This window comes from Cydia strobilella, chromosome 2 (genome assembly GCF_947568885.1).
Source record: "Cydia strobilella chromosome 2, ilCydStro3.1, whole genome shotgun sequence".
Classification (NCBI taxonomy): Eukaryota; Metazoa; Arthropoda; class Insecta; order Lepidoptera; family Tortricidae; genus Cydia; species Cydia strobilella.
Window position 1 is genome coordinate 20,935,256 of NC_086042.1, and position 23,154 is coordinate 20,958,409.

General features: G+C 41.6%; 1 protein-coding gene across 1 annotated transcript; it reads right to left on the bottom strand.

The window, feature by feature from the left end:
* Positions 1 to 1,486: 1,486 nt before the first annotated feature.
* Positions 1,487 to 20,703, bottom strand: LOC134754456 (ER membrane protein complex subunit 1). The gene is made up of 17 exons (XM_063690793.1): positions 20,543 to 20,703; positions 20,344 to 20,459; positions 19,409 to 19,540; positions 17,568 to 17,766; positions 16,584 to 16,917; positions 15,411 to 15,591; positions 14,668 to 14,784; positions 13,426 to 13,440; positions 12,865 to 13,031; positions 11,328 to 11,471; positions 10,756 to 10,923; positions 10,289 to 10,393; positions 9,932 to 10,136; positions 8,556 to 8,708; positions 8,176 to 8,352; positions 6,197 to 6,430; positions 1,487 to 5,150 (listed from the first exon to the last, which is right to left on the bottom strand). The coding sequence occupies exons 1-17, from the start codon at positions 20,683 to 20,685 to the stop codon at positions 4,990 to 4,992; spliced, it is 2,751 nt and encodes a 916-aa protein (XP_063546863.1). The 5' UTR covers positions 20,686 to 20,703; the 3' UTR covers positions 1,487 to 4,989.
* Positions 20,704 to 23,154: the final 2,451 nt, after the last annotated feature.

The window sequence follows — 23,154 nt, forward strand, 5'->3', positions numbered from 1 at the left end:
ATAGTATGCAAAAAAGAAAAAAAATCCTGTCCTAGAACAGAAAAGTGCCACTTTGATCCTTCCTAGCAGGGAAGAAAAGCTCCACTTTAATCCCTCCTAGCGGGGAAGAATAAGCCCTTTTTCGAATAGGTGATGTGAAAAAAATCTTAACTGAATTGGTAACCTTCTGTGCTTAAAATGACCACACCATATTTCATAAACTTTATTTCAATAAACTGCATAATAAAAGAGCGTTTGTATTTGGATACCGCTGCTCGATACCGCATACGAATTAGTCTACACCTATAACGGTAATGGTTTCATATTCAAATGGAATAAAATTGGCCATAATACGCTATATTTTACAATCATCATCTTCCTCGCGTTGTCCCGGCATTTTGCCACGGGTCATGGGAGCCTGGGGTCCGCTTGTCAACTAATCTCAAGAATTGGCGTAAGAACTAGCTTTTACGAAAGCGACTGCCATCTGACCTGCCAACCCAGAGGGTAAACTAGGCCTTATTGGGATTAGTTCGGTTTCCTCAAGATGTTTTCCTTCACCGAAAAGCGACTAGTAAACATCAAATTATGATTCGTACACAAGTTCCTATGCTATATTTTACAATAAAATGTAGTTCATAAACTTAGAACAGTAATCAAAGATAAATAAATCTAGTGTACAGCAAGTCTATTATCTTGAACCGATGAAAATGCAGTGTCTTTTGGAGTTGTTAATAAACGCATTACAAGCCTGAATTAGCTATGAATAGTTTATCCGTTGTCTTTATCTGTCATTTTTACTTCTGTAATGTATTTGTAAGAAAGGGAGTTAAACGTTTCGGCATTACTTTGAAAAAAAACCCGTATCTTGTTCTGTCAATAAAAATATGGTATCTATGTATGGGACGCATACAGAGTTACTGCCTCTCAACTTTGAGTAGTTGAGAGTGAGATACGCGGTTTTTTTTATCAAAGTAATGCCAATTTGAAACAAAATTAGAAATTGGTGATGATCACTGATTTAAACTTTCGCGATTTTTACCATTATTATTCACAACGACGTCGACTAGAAGATGTTGATGTCAACTTTAGCCAGTCTTCTCCGAGGCCACGGGGACAACGCCGTCCTCGAGACGTCGGAGGTAAATTTAAATCTTATTTTACGCGATTAAGTCCCGTCGTTGTGAATAATAATTATTGATGATGTTTTAAATCACTTTGGTAACTTTGCTAATAGAATACATAAATGGCAGACATGCGCTTAGGTATTATATCGTGTAAAGTCTATTCAAATCTATAAGAATTGAGTGACTTGTAAAATGTATTTTATTTTACCAATAAAGATCTGTATATCTGTATACAGTTAATAGCGAATTAAATATTTGTTATACAGTCGCTGTACGTCTCCTGCAACGCACTAATACATAGTAGCTACTGATTTGTCTCAGACTTAAATCAGTAATTACAAATGATGTACATATATTACATAATTATAATGAATAAAAAATATGGGAGTCACATAATGTAGGTACCGTAGTGGGGTAAAGATAAAATACAATAATCGTAATTATTTAACGTAAAAACATTTCATAAATAAACAAATTTGTAATACTTAACCTTAACCACTAAAACAACGTATTGTGTGAGCAAGAGTGATATTTAGTTACACTATTTTTTGTATTTATATCTGAGAAATATAAGTAAAGAAAGAGTGGTAGGCATACATCAGTTTTCGCGCTTTATTTCGTAGTCGACATCTAGCGTCAAGTAGCTGAACTCTCAGTACTGCTACTCGACAATAGATGTAGCGGCAAACAAAAAGTCTAATGCTCAACGATTTTCAACTAATATTATAACCAGAGTAACCGGAACTCAATTTTCAACTTAGTTATAAATTGTTGAGCAATACACTTTTCGTTAGTCGCGACACTTTCGGCACCAGTGTCGAGTAGCGGTACTGAGAGTTCCGCTACTTGACGCTAGATGTCGGCTACGAAATAATGCGAGCGCGTTTTGGTAAGGAACTGATGTATGGAGTACATATATTATTTATATTATACCACTCTTTCTGTACTTATATTTTTCTGATTTATATAGAGTTGTAAGTATAAAATGTAAACAAAAAATTAAGTGCAATCTAATTATTCTTTGTTTATATGAAAGTATGGAGCGGGAGCCTAATAAGCAAAGTGTAACCATCATAATAATCTTATTCTAAAGAAGAGACGCGTTCCATACAGATTTCCGTACATGTACCCGCCTGTTACTATCTCTATTGCACTCGCATAATTATATTGCTGTCAACCTCGCACATTGACATTGACAACCGGCATCATGAGCGGGACAGCTATATAATTATGCGAGTGCAATAAAGATAGCAACAGTCGGATCAATGTACGAAAATCTATGTGGAACGCGTCTCTTCTTTAGAAATTACGTTAATTTAACCATTTCATTATTTTTAATTGCTTCTTCCGCACTTGACTAATATCGCTTAAGAATAATTTAAATTGATTTATATTGGGACTATAGCATATATAACCTCATGAATATAGTTAAATAATAAAAAATAAGAAGGCAGTTACCGTCACCCAAACAAATACAAAACCATAATACCGCTCATAAATATTTTCCCACTATAGTCTAAAACTCAAACTTTCACAGGAAGTTTATCAAAGGGACTTAATTACCATGATGATCTTAATCGAGTAACTGTTACAAATCATTTCACAGTGTACATACGCCTGTTCTGTTACAAACAAGGTTCATAAAGTTGAAATATCTGCGGCGCAGCCCGAATCACAGAATGTCAGTTGAAGGTCTGTTTGGAAAAGGGGCTTCTTTTGCATTAAATGAGAAATCGCCATAATGATTAAAAATATTAGTAGTTTTTAGCAAAATCTATCATTCTAAGATAAAAAAACCGGCTAAGTGCGAGTCGGACTCGCGCACGCAGGGTTTCGTACCATTACGCAAAAAAACGACAAAAATAATCAATCACGTTTGTTGTATGGGAGCCCCATTAAAATATTTATTTTATTCTGTTTTTAGTATTTGTTGTTACAGCGGCAACAGAAATACATCATCTGTGAAAATTTCAACTGTCTAGTTATCACGGTTTATGAGATACAGCCTGGTGACAGACGGACAGCGAAGTCTTAGTAATAGGATCCCGTTTTTACCCTTTGGGTACGGAACCCTAAAAAGTATGTTTATACCTTTTAATGGGCAAATATGTACGAGCGGTATTGAAATATAGAGAAACGAACAGTCGATCTAGGCAGAACAGTTAAGACTGTGCGTGTATCCTTAACTTTTTTAAAGATTTTTTTAGATATAATATAGTCAGTGGTGCATATAATATACACACAAATTAAAATATGACTACTTAAATCAGTAGATATTAGGACCATATTGGAATGGATAGCAAAGTAAATTAAATATTTGTCTATTCGAAACCAATCATTTTTTCAGGCCAATAGTAAATAGCTTAAACTAAATATTCTTAAATTGGGCTAGCTAAATTACAATTTTACTATATTGTATATAAAAACTGATAATATAATTTCACATGCTTTTATCGCTCTAGTAATTTTTGGCAGCTACTATAGTATAAGGCCAAATCATGTGAGGGGCTCAAATTCAGCTTGTTTTAAGCCGGAAATACACATATCAGTAGGCATACAAATATTCGTGTTACGCACAATTACTTCCTGGCTCTGTGGTATTTTAATGTATTTAAGTACGCATGTGTATTATTTAGAGCGAGCAGTGGCGTGTGGTGCTATCGGTACTCGGTAGAAGGATACTGTAGCTAGTTACCTTTATGCAAGTCATTGTTCTGCCTAGGTGCCTAGGGTAGGTTGCTTGCAACTTTACCATTTACTAGCACATACCATCTTTTGGCATCCTAGCTACTGCCCTAGTTTACTACCGACAAGGTGACCAAGTCGTAACTTTAACTAAAAGTAGAACGACGATAAATACAATTCGAATTCTTAGAAAATAAAAGGCCTGGCTATATGATATGGCCAATCTCTTGATATCCTAATAATTAACAAGAATAACGATGTCACTTTCTGCCAAAAAACAATGTCGAATTGTGCCCCATTTCACAACGCTCATCTATTTCAATATCGCTTCGCCCCGAAATAGTCCGTAGCTTTCACTGTGACCATGAAATCGTCCTACACTACAACAAAACAAGTCAATATATTAGGTATCGTCAGGTGACAAACAAAACTCACTAATTACTAAAAAATTCTTAAACAAGAATCAACCTTATTTTAGTCCTAATATGGTTCACTATGGCTATGAACTTGTGGTGGTAACTAGTGAGTTCTGGTTGTCACCTGACGGTATACACTCTTAACTTCAATTTATGGAACACTTGCGGTTACATTTCTACCTTGATAATTGCTTTGGAAATGAAATCTGGACTGTATAGATGGCAGTGTTATTTTAAAGTAAATGCACCGTCGTGAGGCTTAATTTAATCACACTTTATAAACACATTTATATGAAGTTATATGGCGTTGTTAGACAAGGTGATTTGGTGTTTCGAACAGTGCTCGGTAACGCTATTTAGTATCATGTATATTCTATGGTATAAATACAATTTATTCATTGATAATGTATATGAAAGTGTTATTTTGAGTATAAGGAATATTAAGAATTTATTTTATATTGATAATAAATATTGCACACTATCAAACTGCTTGGCTTTGCTGGTGCAAAGTCAATTTACTTACTATTACTGGGTAACAAAACGGAGAAACATTGAGTAGTTTATACCTTACAAACTACCCGTCGATGTATCAGAAGGATAACACCTACTAACCTGACCCTATTTGATATTTCCCTAACTGAGGGTTTACACAAATCCAGTCCAATTACTTGCGCGTCTTAATGAATAGACTCAATACGGACGCTCAAAATATGAATCAACACTATCATTCAAATTTCAACCCTAACGCTTCAGCTATACAGTCAAAATTTCTTTACAAAGCATCACTTCCACGCGTTCTTTAAGGTTTTCCGTGAGGCGAAGTACTTGGAGCTGTAGGTGGCCACGACGAGGCCGGCGAGCACCAGCGTGATCAGATAGTAGTCGAAGTCGTCCTTCAGGAGATCAAATGTTTTTGAGGGCGCCACTCGAGTGTAGAACAGATCTGTTTCACGAACAAAAACAATGGTTATAACTATGCTTATAGTTCCCTATATTACTATCGTTGGGAGTTTTCAGGAAATAGTGTACCCAATTAGTTAACAAGTTACTCGCTGTCAGTTTTGTGACGACAATTATAATTAACCTTTTCGACGCCTTGTCAGACACAAAAGCTGTCACTCAGACGTCACGTCACCGAAGTGTCCAAACAGAATTTGCACTTTATGCATATGCACAAGGGCCTGACACTCTTTGATAGGGACATAGTCTTATTGCGATTCCTATAAGAGGAAAGAGAAAATAGTGCCATGCTTTGTCCTTATTACCGACCGGGTTTTTTTTATGGTCGGGTTATGGCAGCATAGGTAGGAGGCGATGGCGAAATACCGAAATTTATAAGAGTGAAAGAGAAAAAGGATTATGCTGCCATACATTAACCTGTCAATACATGAATATGTCTTTCTCTTACCCCTGGTCGCTCGGTTTCATGTCTATAACTACTATACTATAGACATGCATATGCACGTACGTCTGTGACGGGACGGATTATCCGTCTTCGGCGTTGGACCTACGATGCGAAAATATCCGTCATTGGCGTCAAAAAGGTTAAGCACGAAATCTTTATGGAAATCAACTTTTTGTCTTTTTTTACATTCCATTATCGCTTATAGTTTATGAAAAAACACCAAAACCAAGTTTTTATTGAAATTTAATGCTTAATTCTCGTCACAAAACTGACAGTGATTAACTTTTATTAAAAACTCGCGCTAATTGGGAACACTATTTTCTGAAAATACCCTGTTATATTCCCTTCCCTATATAACTTGTATCCCTATATAACTGGCTACTATAATTATACCAGTAGCCAATCTTTGAAACTTTTTTTATAAAGCACATTTACAATAATTATATTGGTAACAATAACTTCTTCTTTAGAAAGTATGTATATTTATAATGGTAACGATAATTTATCCGGAGATGTCAACCACACCGTTTACAATAAACGTGACTTGATCCAACAAAAAACTAAATAGAATCTGTAAGACTCACCAAGCCCAGTGGCGAGCACTAAGCTGGTGCTCTCGAGGCCGGCGGCCTCAGTGTACAGCGCCGCGACGCGGTGCAGCGAGCGGTTGTAGTTGACGACGGCCTCGGCCGGCAGCGGCAGCTCCGGCGCGTACGGGATGAGGCCCTCCTCGCGCTGCTCCGGGCTCAGCGTCGCCGACCGTCGTGGTTCGAGGAACGCCCAGGGTAGCTCCACTATGGCGCCCGTCGATAATGCCACTAAGGAAAAGATAAATCAATTAAATAAATGGATCTAAAAGTATATAATCGTTGTAGCGTCTGTCGTCGTCCGCTATCTGTCGAGAACTAGTCGTCAACTGGTCTTGTTGGCTGTCATGTCTAATTTTCAATTTAGATGTCGGTCGTTCCAATATTCCAAATATTATGTATGTTAGTCAGCCAGTCAGTCAGTCGGTCTATGTCAGGTCGCCACGGAGGTTAGAAGCCCCGACAATCGTATTTAATTTAACGTTATATTCAGGGCCGAGCGAGCGCTCGGTGTGCGTGGTGGCGGCGGCGGTGAGGATGTAGGTCTGGCGCTCCACGGAGGGCGGCTCCGAGTACAGTACTCACGCAGCACGTGCTTGTCGGTGAGCGAGCGCTCGGTGTGCGTGGTGGCGGCGGCGGTGAGGATGTAGGTCTGGCGCTCCACGGAGGGCGGCTCCGAGTACAGTACTCACGCAGCACGTGCTTGTCGGTGAGCGAGCGCTCGGTGTGCGTGGTGGCGGCGGCGGTGAGGATGTAGGTCTGGCGCTCCACGGAGGGCGGCTCCGAGTACAGTACTCACGCAGCACGTGCTTGTCGGTGAGCGAGCGCTCGGTGTGCGTGGTGGCGGCGGCGGTGAGGATGTAGGTCTGGCGCTCCACGGAGGGCGGCTCCGAGTACAGTACTCACGCAGCACGTGCTTGTCGGTGAGCGAGCGCTCGGTGTGCGTGGTGGCGGCGGCGGTGAGGATGTAGGTCTGGCGCTCCACGGAGGGCGGCTCCGAGTACAGTACTCACGCAGCACGTGCTTGTCGGTGAGCGAGCGCTCGGTGTGCGTGGTGGCGGCGGCGGTGAGGATGTAGGTCTGGCGCTCCACGGAGGGCGGCTCCGAGTACAGTACTCACGCAGCACGTGCTTGTCGGTGAGCGAGCGCTCGGTGTGCGTGGTGGCGGCGGCGGTGAGGATGTAGGTCTGGCGCTCCACGGAGGGCGGCTCCGAGTACAGTACTCACGCAGCACGTGCTTGTCGGTGAGCGAGCGCTCGGTGTGCGTGGTGGCGGCGGCGGTGAGGATGTAGGTCTGGCGCTCCACGGAGGGCGGCTCCGAGTACAGTACTCACGCAGCACGTGCTTGTCGGTGAGCGAGCGCTCGGTGTGCGTGGTGGCGGCGGCGGTGAGGATGTAGGTCTGGCGCTCCACGGAGGGCGGCTCCGAGTACAGTACTCACGCAGCACGTGCTTGTCGGTGAGCGAGCGCTCGGTGTGCGTGGTGGCGGCGGCGGTGAGGATGTAGGTCTGGCGCTCCACGGAGGGCGGCTCCGAGTACAGTACTCACGCAGCACGTGCTTGTCGGTGAGCGAGCGCTCGGTGTGCGTGGTGGCGGCGGCGGTGAGGATGTAGGTCTGGCGCTCCACGGAGGGCGGCTCCGAGTACAGTACTCACGCAGCACGTGCTTGTCGGTGAGCGAGCGCTCGGTGTGCGTGGTGGCGGCGGCGGTGAGGATGTAGGTCTGGCGCTCCACGGAGGGCGGCTCCGAGTACAGTACTCACGCAGCACGTGCTTGTCGGTGAGCGAGCGCTCGGTGTGCGTGGTGGCGGCGGCGGTGAGGATGTAGGTCTGGCGCTCCACGGAGGGCGGCTCCGAGTACAGTACTCACGCAGCACGTGCTTGTCGGTGAGCGAGCGCTCGGTGTGCGTGGTGGCGGCGGCGGTGAGGATGTAGGTCTGGCGCTCCACGGAGGGCGGCTCCGAGTACAGTACTCACGCAGCACGTGCTTGTCGGTGAGCGAGCGCTCGGTGTGCGTGGTGGCGGCGGCGGTGGGCGCGGCGGTGAGGATGTACGTCTGGCGCTCCACAGAGGGCGCGCGTTCGGAGCGCAGCGAGCTGAACGCCGCCCCGGCCGGTAGCCAGCGCTGCTTGCCCTCGTACAGCTCCATGGTCGCTGTAATATAATATATATTATATTATTGTTCTTTAATATATCAAAGGATGAGGCAGCGCCGGTTCAGGTCTAGAAACAGAAGCGGCTCTGTCATAGCTGAGACCTAAGGAATTCCAGCCCGCTCAAGGAAATCGCTAAAACGTTATAACACTATCGGTGTGCACAAAAATTTGTGCAAGTTGGGTGGGACGGATGGGACTCACAGACTTCGTAGCGTCGCTGGCGGTCGCTGTAGTACACGTAGGCGACGAAGTTGTCCGAGTGCACGGCGAGCGGCTCGGCGCGCGCGCGCCGCTGCGTCTGCGCGGCCACCACCGCGCCCGACACGCCGTCCACTAGCGTTGCTACCACTACGTCTGGAAATAATATCCAAGTCTAAGTGTAATGGCCGTAACACACCAGTGCACCGCACCAAGGTCATTGTGCGACGCACCCATAAGTAAGAGCGAGAAAGAGATATCGCTTTCTCGCTCTTACTTATCGATGCGTCCCACAAGGACCTTGGTGCGGTGCGACGGTGTGTTACGGCCTTAAGGCCTGAGTGGACGCTCGAGTTGACCGTGCAGCGGGGCGGGGAGTGCATGTTAAACAAATGCAAACGTATAGGAGTGGCCTTAGTGCACGCTGCCCACATCACTTGAGCCCGAGCCCGACGCCACGCTGCACGCCCCGCCGAACGTTCCGCTTCTTACACTAATTTGGTATACGAATACTGGCCCACGAAGAGTAATATACCTAATAATTTTTATTTTATTTAATAATCTAGGCAAAAATAGGCGAATACATGATGATGATGATGGTTTGGGTCGGTTGCTCAGCTATATTATAGTTTTTCTCAAAAATGGACGGCAAAGTCGACGTTGCCGGTTAAAAAGTAGGTCGCGAAGTGCGTTGTTTATGGTCAGTCAAAAAATTAAAAAGTTAAAAACATTGCAGTCTCGATTTCGGGACTGCAATGTTGCATACAAATTCCATTATTTGTCGAGTTCCAAACTTTTTAAAAGTTAAAGTGGCCATATCAAATGAAGGCATAGGTCCATTAAACAGCCAAATAGATGATCAGTACTTATTATTATAATGTTGGTACCGCGACTATTTAGGTGTCTCAAATAGGTTCACGTATTTTCAGCAGAAAAATACACTTCCATTTTTAATAAAAAAAAAAAAATGGCGGCAAAGCAAATCTTATTACTTTTTTCTGTGAAAATATATACATAAGAACGTTGCTTCTGTAAAATATTTCTATTATATTTGCAATTATTGCGCCATTTTTGAGAAAAGCACTATATATGACTCGGCTGGAAGGCTTTAAAACGAATCCTTCGTAGCTACTTCCGAGCCTCGACAATAATGTACTATTAACGTACTCATAGATTGCAGTGGCGGCGCTTCAAAATGCGTATAAGTTGCTTGCCTAAGCCAGGATGGGAGTGATAAATTGTTTGTGTCCTCATATTACGAGAAAAAGTTGAACATAATGCATTTGATACGTACGCGTACGATTACTAAAAATGAATGAGATATGTGTAGTGATGGACCAGTACCAGTACTGATAGTTTTCCTCAAAGCATATCCTCACCCTTGTGCAGCGGGTCGGGGCCCTCGGAGATGAACAGCACGAGGTTAGGGTTGGAGTACTTGTAGAGCACGGAGCGGTCGCCTAGTACTCGGCCGGGCGAGTGCACGCGCTCGTCGGCCCGCTTGCCCACCACCGAGGCGATGCGGTGCCCGGAGCCTTCGGAGCCGCCCAGGTTCAGCGACCACGTCTTCTCCGCTACTACAGTCTGCAATGTTTACACAGATAACACAACGGTAGCAACAAGTTCAACTTGATGCATCTGTATCTGAAAATTATATAATTAGCGGAATGTCTTTGACTTAGATATCGGCATAATCAGCGTAACTGATATTTACAATATTCAGGAGAAAAACTCACCTTGCCGTCATATCGGAGAGCGTAGCCCTGAACCTTGGCCGTATTTCTATCCGCTACGTAGATAAACATGTTCTCGACTAGCGGCGCCGCGGAAAGCGGGAAAATCTGCAGATTATTTATTTTACATTAAGTACTGGGTCCTGGTAATACAATTAAAAATAAATTAGCCGTAATACAAGATGTACACTTATAAGGTCATAGTATCTGGGAGACCAAGCTTTGCTCGGAAAACATATAAAATAAAATGCGTGTTCCACCCCCCCCTAGGTAGATCGATTTTACCCCCATATAGGAAATTTCATCGAAATCGTTAGAGCCGTTTCCGAGATCCCGAAATATATAAATATACAAGAATTGCTCATTTAAAGGTATAAGATAATTTAACATCAATTTCAGTCCTTTTTTTCAGAATTCAATGTCGGTCATTTCCAGTCCAGGGCCGCGAACGTGACGTAGTGTGGTCGTACCTGCACCGTCTCGTCGGCGTCCAGCAGCAGCAGCGCGTGCAGCCCGTCGCGGTCGGGCTGCGGCAGCACGGCGGCCTGCAGCAGCCGCGAGTCCAGCGGCACAGTGCCCTCGCCCGTCGATGTCCCGCGGATCGGGTTTAAGTTGATCACCAGCCCATTGCCGTTATCCTGCACAAGATGTACCTATTCTTTAAAAGCTATTAGAGGTGGCAATGTCTTTACAATCGGTAGAGATAATTTGAATTAACATTATACATATACATCGGCAGCGCTGACCGATGTTATTGTTACCGCAGCGTACGCCGCCCTCGCCCGACACTCTAAAACACCGCGCGCGTTGCATCGCAGCGGCGAGGTTAATGGCATGCTTTATTCGTCGTTTGTCGCCCAATGTGATGGCCGGGCCGGGTTAAGCATATTAGTGGTCGTCACATTAAACTCAGAATTGCATTTAAGACAATGTAGTTACTCACCGCCTGCTTGCTGAACTACAGTGAAGCCGCGTCCAGCTGCCCCTCGTGCCGCTGCCTGCACAGCACGCGCCCGACAAGTTGTCCACAATACCAACTCACCTGCTTGCCGACGATAGTGAGGCACGCGTCGTGCGGCGGGTGGCGCGCGGCGCGGCGCAGGAACGTGCGCGCGTCCTCCGCGTCCAGCTGCGGCTCGTAGCGCTGCCAGAGGATCGCACCCGATAAGTTGTCCATACCAAATATCTGAGGATACAATCAAACGTGAAAGATCCGTTATGAATGTTAATTTATATTATAATTCCAGCGACCAAGTCCAATATGCTAATGTCTAAGTATGATTATACTGTTTGATTTCCAGAAGATAGAACTAGTAAGAGCCGAGTATGATGCGACTATCGCAAATCTAGTTGCAGAAAGAATCCACCACAATCATCATTGGAGATAGCGCTAGACTAAAATGCAACTAAGTTTTACACTGCCCTTAGAATTCAAAATTCTAAAATTGACTCTGCAAGTAGGCCTCAAGGGCAATTTCACAAGTCAATACGATGTTTACAGTGACAACATTGAAAAATAAAACCTCCACCCGAAGACGGAGAACTAATAAAAGTTTGAGGTTACCTTGCCCGCGCGGGTCAAAAGCACGATGATCTTGTGCAGGTTGAAGTAGTCGCGCACGAGCGGCGAGGGCTCGCTCGTGGCGCGCTCGCCGCTCAGCCCCCGCAGTAGCGTCTGCAGCAGCTGGTACTGTTCGCAACAACGTTACCTTGCCCGCGCGGGTCACCAGTACGATGATCTCGTGCAGGTTGAAGTAGTCGCGCACGAGCGGCAAGGGCTCGCTCGTGGCGCGCTCGCCGCTCAGCCCCCGCAGTAGCGTCTGCAGCAGCTGGTACTGTTCGCAACAACGTTACCTTGCCCGCGCGGGTCACCAGTACGATGATCTTGTGCAGGTTGAAGTAGTCGCGCGCGAGCGGCGAGGGCTCGCTCGTGGCGCGCTCGCCGTTCAGCCCCCGCAGTAGCGTCTGCAGCTGCTGGTACTGTTCGCAACAACGTTACCTTGCCCGCGCGGGTCACCAGCACGATGATCTTGTGCAGGTTGAAGTAGTCGCGTACGAGCGGCGAGGGCTCGCTCGTGGCGCGCTCGCCGTTCAGCCCCCGCAGTAGCGTCTGCAGCTGCTGGTACTGTTCGCAACAACGTTACCTTGCCCGCGCGGGTCACCAGCACGATGATCTTGTGCAGGTTGAAGTAGTCGCGCACGAGTGGCGAGGGCTCGCTCGTGGCGCGCTCGCCGCTCAGCCCCCGCAGTAGCGTCTGCAGCTGCTGGTACTGTTCGCAACAACGTTACCTTGCCCGCGCGGGTCACCAGCACGATGATCTTGTGCAGGTTGAAGTAGTCGCGCACGAGTGGCGAGGGCTCACTCGTGGCGCGCTCGCCACTCAGCCCCCGCAGTAGCGTCTGCAGCTGCTGGTACTGTTCGCAACAACGTTACCTTGCCCGCGCGGGTCACCAGCACGATGATCTTGTGCAGGTTGAAGTAGTCGCGCACGAGTGGCGAGGGCTCACTCGTGGCGCGCTCGCCACTCAGCCCCCGCAGTAGCGTCTGCAGCTGCTGGTACTGTTCGCAACAACGTTACCTTGCCCGCGCGGGTCACCAGCACGATGATCTTGTGCAGGTTGAAGTAGTCGCGCACGAGTGGCGAGGGCTCACTCGTGGCGCGCTCGCCACTCAGCCCCCGCAGTAGCGTCTGCAGCTGCTGGTACTGCGTGCGGAGTCGTCGAGTGAACGCTGCCCACACCGAACCTACCGGACAAATAATTATGCACGTTCATGTTACGCGTTCTTACGCGAGTAAAGAGATGAACTAACTGTTGACTCAGACTTCGTAAAGCTTATTGTTAAGACAAGGTTTACTGATGATCAGATAAGAAAATCGGTGTTAGTACATTCACAGCTATTTTCTGTCATGATATGCTACAATCATGGAGCAGACAAGAATGAGTTGTACAGAATGTTTTTATTATTATATTTCACATGTGACTACAGTGTAAACATGTGAAGTTTAGGTAAAACAGAAATTATTGAAGGCCACAAATACACATTTAGAGTTAGCACTATAACAATTGGGAGTGTCCAATACTCTACAATACTCGGGTACCACTACTAACACACCATAAAGCACAGCTACTATACTTACCATACATCTTGGCAGCTAGAAACACAAAGAACCTCAGTCAGTCAATCGGCAATAAAAATGTATATATTTGAGAAAACTACAGAGTAAAAACTTGAACCGACTTGATTTTTATCGTATAAAAGACGAAACGAAGAGAGGGAAAATTTATGTTGCAAATGGAACGTCAACCAAATACATTTTTAAACTCCGACGCATAAAAAGGAGTATAGTATATGTATAGCATAGTATATGTTTGACGCCAATGTATGTCTGTGGCATCGTAGCTCTCCAACGGATGGACCGATTTCGATGCGGTTTTTTTACGTGAAATCGAGTTTTGTTGCGGTGGTTCTTAGCTTAGCTATGTTTCATATAAATAGATCCAGCAGTTTGAAGAGCATCAGCTCTTTTCCAAAATATTTTTTGTTGTTTGTGATTTTGTTGGCATATAGCGTAGATATTTTTTTACACTTTTAATTTAATATTTATTGCAAAGAGACTATATAATAATTTAATTTAATTATTTTACATTATGTCTAGTCTTTGTATATTGTTGTATGTTAGTTTATGTATTAATAAACACCAAGACACTTTTGCGGGAGGCACCAAAGCCACAGATTATATAACCAAAGCGCCTTAACTTCTTCGAGGTTCTTCTTCGGGGTTCGAGGTTCTTCCAGAGGGGTGTCACTTGGCAGTTAAGGTACATTTGGCCGGCGCGCCTCCCGGGCAGGCGTATGACAATGGTCTGCCGCTCGACTCGCGCAAAATTTTAAATATTACATAATGCCTTCGAAACCTAAATCTATAGATATTGTTCTGTTTACGGATGTCTGAATAAACGGAAGAACAAGGAAGCAGAAAAAAAATAAAAAAAAATCCGGACTATATTGACCGACATATTTTCAAAGGAATAAGTACTTCTGTGGCATACCTACTTCCGTGAGAATCAGAAATACTATCTCCGGATAAAAAAAAAATGTTTAGAGAATCCACGTTTGTAATTCCTACATATTTATCTTTAAAATAATAAATCAGTAGGTATAGGTACAAAAACTTGTCAAGTGACAACCCCGTGCCGAAACTCGCAGCTCGGTCATAAAATTGCGGCGCACAAAGAAGATTCACGGTTCGTGCGCGGTTATAAGTTTCAATTTTGCTTGCAGGCGACAAGTATAGGTATAATTTTATACCTAAATCTGAGTTTTGTGAAGGAGTGTATTTTCTGTACGGTTCTTAGTATAACTTGTTCTCTGGACGTACCTTCCTTGTGGTCGAACTCGGCCTCGATGGCCGCGTCGAGGTCCGACACCGGCAGATCCACGAACTGCGCCGCCACCACGTTCGCCAGCGCCTCCTCGCGCGTCCATAGCACGCGACCTGTCACATATTAGATCACAAAATAAATTACTAATACAAATCAAGTTTTAAACAGAAGAAGAAGAAGAACAATATAAACAGTTAAACTCTGTTTTCATATTTTATATAGGTACTAAAATGTCAGTTCGATTACACAAATATATTACTACCAAATATGTCCAGCTCAATTGTCATTATGGTACAATACCAGACAGATTCGGTAGTAATAAATCGTTTTCGAATTTTAATTTAAAGTTTTAAACACGAATCCGAAATGTTAAAAATGGACGCCATCATGAATTTCTTCGTTTATGCTCTGGTTGATTCAATTCTCCGTTTTCTATCTTCTCTTGTTAGTCTCAGAGTAATCGTGATTATGGGTTATTGTACATACAATTATAAGATGGGACTACGCGACAATCACTCTCTAACAGTTTTACAAAAAGATGTAAACCGGTGAGTGTGTCAGATATGTAGTTTTGAATGCGAATTGGTGAGATATATCTCTATTTCTAAAAGTAGTAGACGGTAGCGTGACTCTTGGCGCTTTGTTTTATACCCTATTATTGATGCGGACTGTACATACAATAGTTAGTGGGTACAGAATTTGAGTGCAAGGGGATGTAAGGTAGATTATAAGTAAGCACCTCCTTGCTGCACTAGCAGCGCCGCGTCGTCCTCGGCCACGAGCAGCAGGCGGCAGGCGAGCTGCTCGCGAGCGCCGCGCGCGCACAGCGCGCTGGCCAGCGTCGGCCGCGGCGCGCCCGGCTCCGCGCGCACGCGCGCCTCCTCCGCGCCGGACAACGAGTGTGCACACATCGACAGACCCTGTACGTAAATATATAAGGACTTGCTCTGGGTTCTTATGTAGTAGAAAAGTTGTCTTATTCCCATACGTAACTTACAGCGTCGCCTGGACACCCAGACCTTAGTAACTTCATGAGGAGAGCAGAAGACACAATATCTATTCGATAAATTAACTTTTTCACAAAGGCATATTAGGGGAGCTACTCGTTTGCTTTGTCCACGGCACAGCACCGCCGCATTTCGTGGCAGCTTTAAATACACTGCCACGAAATGCTGGGACAATATACCGCCTCCTCTTAGGAACTCATTGTCAGTGAATTCGTTCAAAGTGAATTACAAAAAATACATTTTAAGTGTACAGAAAAATCGTAGTTAGAAGTCTGTGCTAATTCTTTTTGTGTACTGTGGAACTAGTTTTGCAAATTGGGGGGGTATGACTGTTGCTGTAGATGCTGTAGTGGTCAATAGTTTTTACATTTTTGGTGTGGATCAATAGTTTTAGTAATTTGGCTAAAATTATATTTAATTTGTATAGCTGTAGTATTATATTTTTTATATTTGATTTGTATAGCTGTTATATTATATTAAGTTGTATTTGTTGCACTCTCTCAAAAAGGTTTTCACGGAAGACCAGCGTCTGGGACCTCAAAGATTCCTTGACATAAAGCTGAGTGGAGACCATTTCAGGAACGCTTTATAACCAGCAATCTATGTTAGTTAAGTTTAAATTAAGCGTTTCTAAATAAAGCATCTTCTATTCTATTCAGAAGACTGTGTAGGGAGTCAGTTGTAGCGAGCAGCATAAGCAGTCACATTAGGATTCTGCATGTTGCAGAATATTATTGCAAAAAATAATTCACCTTTAGAAATGAAAGCATACAAGGTAATTCTAATTACATAATTAAAATAATGTAGATAATATCATACAGGAATATTAAGAGTAGTGCCGTAAAAATCTCGTGGTAAGAATTCTTTTATCCAACAAAGTAAGTCTATTAAAAATATATCTTTACCTTAACACTATCACCCCAAACTTGCAGGACTATTAATCCACTAGGTCCGTCAACAATCGCTACACTCGCCAATGGATGGGCCAATGGCACATTGAGCACCTCAAACTCATGGTCTTTGATCAGGACTATCTTGGAATCCTCAAGTATAAAGCCAGGCAGCACACTGTTGCCATCCAATGGCCGGATGTTACCGGAATACTTTTCGATGTCAATGTAATTTGAGACTGGCTTGCTGATGATCTGGACGGCTTGGGAGGTGACATCGAGGGAGATGAGGAGATTGCTGCCCATTTTTCCGGAAGCACAGACATAATGCGGTGCAGCCAGGAGGCAGCTGTATAAGAACAACAATTTTTCTGATTAAAAAAACTCAATTGAAACATTCTCATGAGATTCTTAAAGAAATCTCTTGATGATTGGAGAAGAGTATTCCTGTTTTTTTTTATTATCTGGTAAGTGAATGTAAAATTATTAATTGTTATAAGAACAACATTAAGTATAGTTAAAATTGCAAGTTATACTGTTTATTTTTGTAGTTTACGGAAAGGTATAATAATTATGTCAAAAATGAATTCCTCATCCCTAAATTATACAAAAATGATATATAAATTGCCCTAGTTGCTAAGAACAGGAAGAAAGATACCATAGATTGGACCTGGGGAGCCGACCCTTTCACCCCCCTTTTTGTGGGGTACGCACGGTACGATCTCGTGGCAACAGGGCCAAATCAGCTTTGTTTGACCTAAAGACACTAACAGTTGTGCCAAGCGGCATCGCCTGAGACTAAAATGCATACTGCTCCATACATATACGGCCCTTACTTACCCTACTATAGTAAACCCTAGCATAAATTTTTCCTGACATTCAGAATTTGATAGAGAACCTATACTGGCATAATGAGGCATGTTGGCATGTATTTTGTGATATTACTGTTACCGCATCATGGTATAAATGTAATAAAATGATAAATTTAACTAAACTCACCCATCATTAGTCCAGAGTGCAGGTAACTTGGAAGTGGACCCTCTATTCTGTCCTGTCATCAAGTTGTACATGGTGACCTCAATCTGTGAGCCGAACACAGGCAACATGTGCACCAGCATGTTGTTCTGCACCCACCACTCGGAGAACACAGCCTGGTCATCATTCTGGAGTGTGAGGGACCATTCCCAGAGCAGAATACCTGGAAGTTGGTGTTAATTAATTAACATAGAATAAAAATACACCTTTTAGGGGTAATTATTTGAAGGTGATAAATGGTTGAATGAAATGTTATTAAGTGTACCAAACCCTATAATTGTATGAGTCTTAAAACTCTAAGAACGAATGAAATTACTTTCTTATAAAAATATTTTAATCTGTGTTTTTACAAGTAGTCACACTACTATTTAAACTATAAACGAAATAAATATCATATACAAAGGAAAAAATGACCAAGGCCTCCAGTGCCCGGGACTGGAATCGAATCAGCATCCTCCGAGAGTCTTAAAAACCTTTTAAAGCTCACCATACCAAAATTTTCCTACTTTTAAATTAAATTTGTATGAATTTTATTTAAGAATGCAATGAAACAATAGAAGTGCCGCTTTGTTTGGTTTATGAAAGGTGATAATTTTGAACGATAGTACCTGGGCTGGCGTTTTTGATAAAGCTGAACAAGGTCTTCAGCATATATTTTCATGGTTGAATGGTAACCTTCTAACACTAAATATTACCAAAACAAATTATATATGCTTCACAAAGTATAAAAACACACAACCACCTGATACTCTTAAATTAAAAATACACACTTGTAACCCTCAAAATACTTTAGATTGTAATTGTAACGAAATAAAAAGAGTAAGCAGCACTAAGTATTTAGGAATAATGCTAGATCAGAGGCTCTCGTGGCATCCGCATATTGAGTTTATAGCTGGTCGAATTCGAAAGTTAGTTTGGATATTTAAAATACTTAAGCATGTCGCGTCTAAAGCTTTACTTAAACAACTATATTTAACTCTAGCCCAGTCCGTTATGACTTATTGTATCCCAGTATGGGGCAAAACAAACAAGACCAAATTCATTGATGCTGAAAGGGGTCAAAGATGCCTTCTTAAAGTTATATACTCCAAACCTTACAGATACCCAACCACTGAACTGTACAAGGATTGTGATCTACTTACTATGAGGAAACTTTATATTCTATTTACACTACTAAAGCAAAACAATAAAATTTAAACCCCTCACAGTAACGCGGAGAAGGGAAACAAATTAGACTACAAGGAAACAGAAGCACTTTTACAAAGACAATAAATAAAAATAAATAATAAATATATATGTATTTACACCCCACACAACTACAAACATGCACACTGACACACACACACACACACATCTTAGCTTTAATTAATTTTAGTTTAGTTTAGTTTGTAAGATATTCATTCTAAGTATATGTTCGGTTACTTTGTATGTAACTTTGGTAGGAAGAGCGGGATCTCCTGCCACAAGTATAATTTTACTTACTTGGAGATTCCAACCATAATTTGCTGTACACAATATTGTAACCAATAAACGCTTTTTCATTTTTCATTTTTTCATTTTTTTTTCAATTAGATTGAAACAGAGTGTACAATGTAACGCACATTGGGCCTTATGAGGATGTAGAATTTATGATTATGGGATAGATACTAGTCGAAATACAACTTTAAACTTATAGATAGTACAAAAATTGTTTGAAACTGATTTTAAAAAACATGGGGACTTGGAATAATTATCTTAGTTAAAGTTGAAAGTCCAGATGGCCTAGTTAGACATATAGAACTCAACAAACAAAAGGTTATTGTTACCAGTATTAGAATCCCATCCCCGCACAAGGTATGGGTTAGCTCCTGTCACCGTCACCACTTTTTCGCTGACATGGAGCAACTGGATATTTCCCGCAGATGCTGACTCGAATACATGACGCCATACCACTTGACCTGCCAACAAATAGTACATTGTTAACCAAGGGATGCAAGGCACTCATTCCTGCCGAGGTATTTTGGCCCTCAAACGCAGTGAGAGTGCCAATAGTCCGAAGCAGAAATAATGCCTTTCACCCGAGTTAAACACTCTACTTTTCTTTTTGAATACGAGGAAAGAAAAATGTATGTGTTTTTTTTAAAAACAGGACTAAGTTATACTATAATTTTTATAGTATATCTTGAGAGTACTTTCAATTAACAATTCAGTCAAAAGTATTATTATTTATACAATGGAGAGTCAAATATCAGAATGGAAATTGTATAACAAATCCATTTAAACTCAAATTTTAATTGCTTATCGAAAAAAAATTAAAAAATCGTACTTCGAACGTAAAATGCTCTAATACAGACACATATCATTTTCTGCACACCTTTTAGAACAACAATGACCCTCTTTCAGAGCATGAGAAATGAAAACATAATATTTTGCCTCATAAGATTCCAAGGAGGTATACAATCTGAAGTACTATTAGTGTGTTATTTAATGTTTTCTTTTATTAAGAGCCTGCATAAATCAATTTTTATTTTTTTTGCAAACAAGCAAAATAGACAGTTACAGCAATAAAACTTGAGTTAAAAGCGAATTACATCTAGTAACTAAATAAAAACAATATTTTTGTTCCAGGTACAATTAAAAACACTGTAGACGCAGAACTGCACACGGAAGCTATCATAGACTGAAGTCACGAGGGAATAGTTTATTTACCAAATTACCATGATCGGAAGCGGTCAATAAAATAGATTAGTAAACAACGAACCCGTCTTCAAATTCAAAGCCGCCAGTACATTCTCTTCCGTAGCGACAATTATTTTCTTTGCCGTTGAAACTGTATCGAATTGCGAAAACTTAATCCTCCCGACATAGGTTTGACGCCTGAAAACGATTTAAATAATAAATTCACTTACTCGAGACCCTAGGATGACATACAAATATCATAACCTAAAAGCAATAGTTACCAGTCGAATTTGCCGATTTGATCCTCGTAAATACATTCGGATAGGTTAATTAAGCTAAAAAACACAATAAACCAGTTTATACTGTTCAAAGATCGCAATAAACCCAAAAAATTAGGTTTTAATCGAATTGACAGCACCCCCATTTCGGCCTGAATGTCTTCAATGACGACAATGTCGACAATGACTGAAAATCGATGTTGCTATATAATTATGTTAATTGGTACTATCAAACTTTCAATTACCTAAAACCCCTAAAACACGATATTTCTTCATGATAAATTAAAGTTGTAGATGTTGCATTTTAAATAAAACTACTTTTTCAATATAAAATTATATTATAGCGAATTTATTTTAGACGCTTATTACATCTGAACCATAGATCTGAACGGTCGCCGGGCCCAAAGAGTATATAACCCTCAGAATAATGACTAAAGCAAAGAAGCCGGGCAAAAATAAAAGCTTGGTAAAAGATATCGTATTCACAACACGTTATTACTTTTTGTCTATGAGTGAGTGAGACAACAATCCGCAAGTTCTTTCGTTTTTTTCAGTATTGTCATAAGATGAACTGAGGGAAATGTCAAATGGTCCTATGTGGTTCTAGAATATAATCCAGCCAAATAAAATATATGTTCGTTATTTCACAGGTAGGTGTCAACTGTAACAACTTGACATAGTCGTATTATTTTAGTTGAAATATTTCGGGATGTTTCAGCGGTCATCTTGGTTTATTTTAATTATATTGTTGCTATTCCTGAAAGATTGTTGGAAAACGTGCTGAGTTTTTATTTGTAATGGTTTGAAGTTCCCTTTGCGATAATGTCTTGTGTGATCGAAGGGTGTAAATCGCATACAGGAAGAAAAGAAAATATGCACGAACCGATAACCTTTAATCGGTGAGTTTTGTTCAATTTTGAAGAAATTAATTTATAGGACCTGACCCTAAACATAGAAATCGATATGTTGTTTATGTAATTATTACTTGCATTCAAGTCTATATAGATTTTTGCATATATTTTCGAACTTTTCTGCTAAGTATGAAAGGTTATATTTTTGGCATAGTGATGTATCGACCTCAGATCAATAACCTATCGACATTTACAGCTTTCTTATAGTTTGGCCCAGGACTGTCTCATTTTAATTGATGAGTACAGTCAAGGGCATAAATATATATACATTCCCAAAGTCTCAAAAATATGTGTACGCTCAGACAATAAAATCGTGTTCACATATTTTTAAGCCATTTGTCTGGATCGATATTTTTGCCTTCGACTGTACCTATAGTTTTCTTTGTTCTTACTTACTGACAGATTGTATTTGCCAGACTATAGTTTAATACTAAAAACCGGTCAAGTGCGGGTCGGACGCGCGCACTAAGGGGACCGTACTTTTTAGTATTTGTTGTTATAGCGGCAACAGAAATACATCATCTGTGAAAATTTCAACTGTCTAGCTATCACGGTTCATGAGATACAGCCTGGTAACAGACAGACGGACAGCGAAGTATTAGTAATAGAGTCCCGTTTTAACCCTTTGGGTACGGAACCCTAAGAAAAAAGACATTAATGATCATTGATGAATGTTCCTTTTATTAATATTGTTGGTCACAAAACTCAACTTTTTATTTCAGATTTCCAAAGGACGAGGAATAGGGGATATTACTGCAATGTTCTGCCACCAGAGTGCAGCACTAGCTTTTTTAGTGCACCGTAGAGTAACTTATTCATACTGTACCTTTAACAGGTTTTTGACAAGTTTTCAGGGGACCTACCGGAAAACTCGAATCCGAAATTTCGTTATCTAGCTGCCTCTTTATCGCTCGAATACGCAAGAGTGACAGAGATGTTAGATAAAACGAAAGTTCGGTTTTCTTGTTTCGCGATAGACCCTCAGATTGTGATAGTGGCGCCACCTACGCCGAGCTTTGCGTAATATTCCCTATTATTAAATAAAAAAAATATATTACACGAACGTTTTTTTTTATTTCCTATTTGGTACTACATGACTAGAAACTATACTTAGTCTTTTAGCATTAGAAAAAACGGTAAACCATTTCCACGTGTCTTTTTATTGACAAGTTTTTTTATAAATATAGCAATATTTTACTTATGAAAGCAAAAGTATGTAAATGATCGTATATTATGTTTGTTGTGACTTATTTTCAGTGTTTTTCGATAAAACGACACGTTAAGATCGCTCGCCTTCTTTCCAATGATAAAAAAACGAGAGGTATAGTTAGACGGTTCTGAGTGGTAGACTGCAAATGAGATAAAAGCTATATTAGGTACATGCATTAATCCTCATATCAGGCGGCTCTTTGATTCCAAGGATTGCATAATTTTTATACTTTTTAATGATTTTTAGAATATGAAAATTATAAAAAGTATAAAAGTTATGCAATCCTTGTATTCCACGCATTTCAGTTAATTTCAACGAGCCGCCTGCTACAGATTTCTTGAAATTGCCACATTTTTTTAGGTTCAACTTTCATTAGCCAGACTATTATCAATTTGCCAATTTCGTGATTATTCTTTTACACGGCACATAAACTTATGCATAATTTATCGATATAAAAAGTCGACACAGTTACATCCCTAGCAAATTATCAAACT